Source organism: Tupaia chinensis, unplaced genomic scaffold, assembly GCF_000334495.1.
Source record: "Tupaia chinensis unplaced genomic scaffold, TupChi_1.0 Scaffold000067_1, whole genome shotgun sequence".
Classification (NCBI taxonomy): Eukaryota; Metazoa; Chordata; class Mammalia; order Scandentia; family Tupaiidae; genus Tupaia; species Tupaia belangeri.
Genome location: NW_006159526.1, coordinates 1,005,181 through 1,010,051, shown reverse-complemented (window position 1 = coordinate 1,010,051; position 4,871 = coordinate 1,005,181). Strand labels below are relative to the sequence as shown.

The 4,871-nt window shown below is 64.1% G+C and overlaps 1 protein-coding gene across 1 annotated transcript in view; it reads left to right on the top strand.

Moving 5' to 3' along the window:
- ERF (ETS2 repressor factor) overlaps positions 1-4,871 on the top strand; it is a gene marked incomplete in the record, with an annotated part of 8,077 nt that overhangs the window by 1,043 nt on the left and 2,163 nt on the right. The window contains 4 exon segments of the mRNA XM_027766753.1: positions 3,228-3,324; positions 3,326-3,457; positions 3,766-3,881; positions 3,988-4,834. Coding sequence (XP_027622554.1) covers positions 3,228-3,324; positions 3,326-3,457; positions 3,766-3,881; positions 3,988-4,834 — 1,192 coding nt within the window.

The window sequence follows — 4,871 nt, the reverse complement described above, 5'->3', positions numbered from 1 at the left end:
CTAGGGCTCCTGTGTGCGGGTGTGTGCCCCGACCGGCCCACCCACCCCACCCCTAACCCCTCTGCTGGGCGGGTGGGGGCAGCTCTTAAAGGGCTCCGAGCGAGGCTCTGGCGCCAGGGGATTGGGGCCGAGGAGGGGGGCTGGGGCGGCCAGGGGTGCGGAGTGCAGTAGGGTCAGTCACGTGCGTCCCACATACTCCCCGGCTCCCACAGACCCAGGGGCCGCTGGGCCCTGGGGCAGCAGGAGCTTCCCCACGGGCCGAAGCGCCCAGACAACCCCGCCTCGTCTTCTCGTCTTCCTTCCTTGCTCCGGGCCTTGGCCTGATGGGACCGGCTGGGGGGGGCCAACCTTGTCTGGGCGCCGATCCGTGTGTGGGGTTATGCGGCCTGATGGGGCGGGGCGGAGGGGCGAGGGGCCTGAAATGGCCTCCCTGTCGTCCGTCTTTCCAGCTGCCTCCGGGGGGCCGCCCCTCCATCCCGATCCTGCATCCCGGCCCCTCTCCTCTCTGCCTGCCCGTGGCTGTTTCCCACTTCCTGTTTTCTTCCCGGCCCTGGCGCCATGGAGGGCTGCCTGGAGTGGAGGAGGTGGTGGGGCCCCCCCAGGAGGCCAGCGTGTTCTTCCTCTACCACCACCCCTCCCTTCCCACACCCATAGTCTCTTTAAAAAAAGTTTGGTCAGTCACATGAAGATGGGGGGGAGCAGGGATTCTGCTCCCCCCAAAGCTTGCAGAGTCTTTCTGGGAGAATCCCTACTGGCCTCTGGGACCCAGGTATGCCTTGTGGGACCCTGCTATCCCAGCCCTTCCTGTCTGTCTGCTGCCACCTTTACACCCTGTTTTGCAGTTTCCCCAATCCTTCTCTCAGTGTGGCTTTTCTCTCCCTGCCTCCCTGGACCCCCACGCTTTAGAGGTCGGGGACCCTGGAGCTTTCTTGGTACAGGTCTAGTGTTTTCCTGATTTGAGCACGTGGACCCGTACACAACACACACATACACACTCACACTCCCCTTGCCCGTGCCTGGCTCCTGGCTTCAAGGCCTGGGGAACAGAGCCCCATTGAGACACCCTGACGTCACCCCCCCTGCTCCCCCTCAAAGCCGGGAACAGGCCCTCATGTATGCTGTGTCCGATGAGGGAAGCCTGCATTGGGGTGGGCCTGGAGTGGGGAAGGGTCCCTGCCAGGAGTGGAATCCAAGGTCCAGGCCCTGGAGTAGGGGTGGGGGGGCTGCTCAGGGAAGGGGTTGTCTACAAGGGGGGCCTGGGACAGCTCCCAGAATGAGGCTTGAGGCCTTTCCAGAGCCCCCCACCTCCTTTCCGAGTTCCCTTTGTGTTGCATGTAGTCTCTCTCACTCCCTCTCTTCTGCAAAGTTTATTTTTAGCCTCCTGCTCCCCCGCTCCCAGGACTGTCGCTGCACACACGTTGCCTGGTTACCGGGACATGGAGGCTGGGGCGGGTGGGCTGTGAAGGGTGGCTTTAATTTTGGGGGGAGGGTGGAAGTCAGCACACCCCCTCCACCCCAGACTCATGTCTTAGGGGCTTTAACCCCTCTCTGGGTCTGGGAGCCAGATGGGGGCTGAGTGGGTGCAGCATGGAGCTTGGTACCCTGAGGGGGACCAGAGTCATTTTGGAGGGGCTGTAGCTCTAAGGTCTGTGGCTTGTGTCTTGGTCACCTGGGTTCCCAAAGGCTTCTAGGTCCCCAAAAGAGACCCTGGGACCTGGTTTCTCAGGCAGGATGAGGATAATGGAGTGAGCACTTGTATTCCCAAGAGAGGGATAGGGCCGTGGATGCCAGGATCTGAGGATGGGGTTGTGAGGGGCTGGAACCCAGTCTGGCTGAGGACTGTGGGTCTCTGACCTGCCAGAGCCATCTCCCTACAGCCCTGAGGAGCTGGTTTGAGGCTGGGATCTCCCGACGGGGCCGGGGGTTAGGATGAGGTGGGGCCAGGTGGTACTGGCCGTCCCAGTCTTCCAGGGGCAGGGGTCCATGAGGGAGAGTGAGCTCTGGGCTTAGCGTGGTTGTCCCTGTGTTCCCAAGGGAAAGGATCCCTTCTGGGATTCCAGGTCGGGGTGGAGTCTTTGGGGGAAGCGCAGTTGCCTGGAGGTCTGGGTGATACCTGTTTGAGCTGGGACCGAGAGACAGAGACAAGAGACAGAGACGGAGACTGTTCCCTGCAGCCTGACTGTGACTTGGGATCCTGCCCATCTAATGCCATCCACCTTGGCCTTCTCTCTCTCTAGTGGCACCAGGGCCCCTTACTGCCTCCCCCCTCCTTCTCTTCCTCCCTTTTCCCTCCTCCCACCCCTCCATTACCGGCTGCCTAGTGCTGAATTATTGATGGCCCCTGATTACCCGGGGGTTTGGGAAATGACAACAACCGCAGCCCCCCCACCCCCCCACCCTGGCTGCCCACCCCCTCCAGGCGGGCGGGCAGGTGGGCAGGGAAGAAGTGAGGATGAGAAGGCAGAAGTGGGAAGGCGGCGACAGCTCCGGAGGCGCCTGCTCCATCTCTAGGGCTGGGCTGGGGGCCCTGCAGCCAGGTTGGACCTGGAGGCCTAGGCCTGGGGAGGGCAGTGCAACTCAGAGGGTCCAGGGCCTGGAGTGGGGGCCTTCTCAGACAGTCTGGGTTTCGCTCTCCAGGGAAGACAGAAGCCTCTGTGTGTGCTAGCGCTGACCTCATCATCAACCAGCACCCCACCCCTCCTGGTCCTTTTAAGACAAAAAAAAAAATCCTCATTTTGGGTCCTGGGGCCGGAGTAGGGGCTGTTAGGTCTTGGGGAGAAGGCAGTGTATGTTCCTAAGGAGGGGACCAGAGGAACTGGGGGGACACAACTGGCTCTGAATAGGAGTTGGGGTGGGCTTAGGGGGCTGTGCCCTAACGCTGCTGTCCACGTGTGCCCCTTCCTGCCCCTCCCCCACTGGCAGCCCTGCCCGCTTGCCTGGCTTGGTGCCTGGCCCCCTGGCACTGGCCCCGGGACCCGCCGCCGACGGTTTCCTGTTTCTCCCGGTGTCGCTGGAGCAGGCTCCAGCTTCCCCTCCCCCCAGCTCCGATGGAGCCCCCTCACACCCAGACAGCACACACTGTCTCCCTCTAATTCAGGTCTTGACTTGGCTAGGGGAGACGGATTTCCCCGTGTGGAGGGCGGGGTGGGGTAGGAGGCCGGCCCTGGGGTGGGACTCAGAGCTCCCAGCTTGGCGTCCTGACCCGGCCCGCTCCTGCCTGTCCCCAGGGTTTGCCTTCCCGGATTGGGCCTACAAGCCCGAGTCGTCCCCTGGCTCGAGGCAGATCCAGCTATGGCACTTTATCCTGGAGCTGCTACGGAAGGGGGGGGGCCGTCATCGCCTGGCAGGGGGACTACGGGGAGTTCGTCATCAAGGACCCTGACGAGGTGGCCCGGCTCTGGGGTGTCCGCAAGTGCAAGCCCCAGATGAATTACGACAAGCTGAGCCGTGCCCTGCGGTGAGGAGGGGCTGGGGGTCCCTGAGCTGACGTTGGGAAGTCCCTGACCCATGGGAACAGGTTTTGGGTTTGACTCCTGGCTCTTCCAGATCCTAGCCGGGTGGTCTTGGGCAAGTCCTCACCCTTCTCTGAGCCCGTTGGTGACACAGAGGTATCCTGAAGAGGGAGCTGGTCCCCACCCTCTGGCCACTTGATTTCTCACGTGTGGCCCATGCTTGACTCACCGCGAGCGGCACCCAAGGGCATGCCCAGTGCGGGCCACGGCAGTGCGGGCCATGGCAGTGACGGCGTGGCGTTTCTGCCCCTAGCTATTACTACAACAAGCGCATCCTGCACAAGACCAAGGGGAAGCGGTTCACCTACAAGTTCAACTTCAACAAACTGGTGCTGGTTAACTACCCTTTCATTGACGTGGGCTTGGCTGGTGAGTACCAGGGGCGGCGGGCATGGCCTTGGAGGGAGGACAGGGTCTGTGTGGACGGCCAGGCTAGGCCAGGCATCCTGACACCAGGTCTCCCCTCTCCTGCCAGGGGGTGCGGTGCCCCAGAGTGCCCCGCCAGTGCCGTCGGGCGGCAGCCACTTCCGCTTCCCTCCCTCGACGCCCTCCGAGGTGCTGTCCCCCACCGAGGACCCCCGCTCACCCCCGGCCTGCTCGTCGTCCTCGTCCTCCCTGTTTTCAGCGGTGGTGGCCCGCCGCCTGGGCCGAGGCTCAGTCAGTGACTGTAGTGATGGCACGTCGGAGCTGGAGGAGCCACTGGGAGAGGACCCTCGGGCCCGGCCACCTGGCCCTCCAGAGCTGGGTGCCTTCCGAGGGCCTCCACTGGCCCGCCTGCCCCATGATCCTGGTGTCTTCCGTGTCTATCCCCGGCCCCGGGGTGGCCCTGAGCCCCTGAGCCCTTTCCCTGTGTCGCCGTTGGCCGGGCCTGGCTCCCTGCTACCCCCGCAGCTCTCGCCAGCTCTGCCCATGACGCCTACCCACCTGGCCTACACACCCTCGCCTACGCTGAGCCCAATGTACCCCAGTGGTGGCGGGGGGCCCAGCGGCTCAGCGGGGGGCTCCCACTTCTCCTTCAGCCCTGAGGACATGAAACGGTACCTGCAGGCCCACACCCAAAGCGTCTACAACTACCACCTCAGCCCCCGCGCTTTCCTGCACTATCCCGGGCTGGTGGTGCCCCAGCCTCAACGCCCCGACAAGTGCCCGCTGCCACCCATGGCACCCGAGACCCCACCGGTCCCCTCCTCAGCTTCGTCGTCCTCTTCCTCCTCTTCCTCCCCGTTCAAGTTTAAGCTCAAGCCGCCCCCGCTGGGACGCAGGCAGCGGGCAGCTGGAGAGAAGGCTGCAGGTGCCGACAAGGGCAGTGGCAGCAGCGGGGGGGGGGCGGGTGGGGGGGCCCGGGGGGTGCGCCCCCCC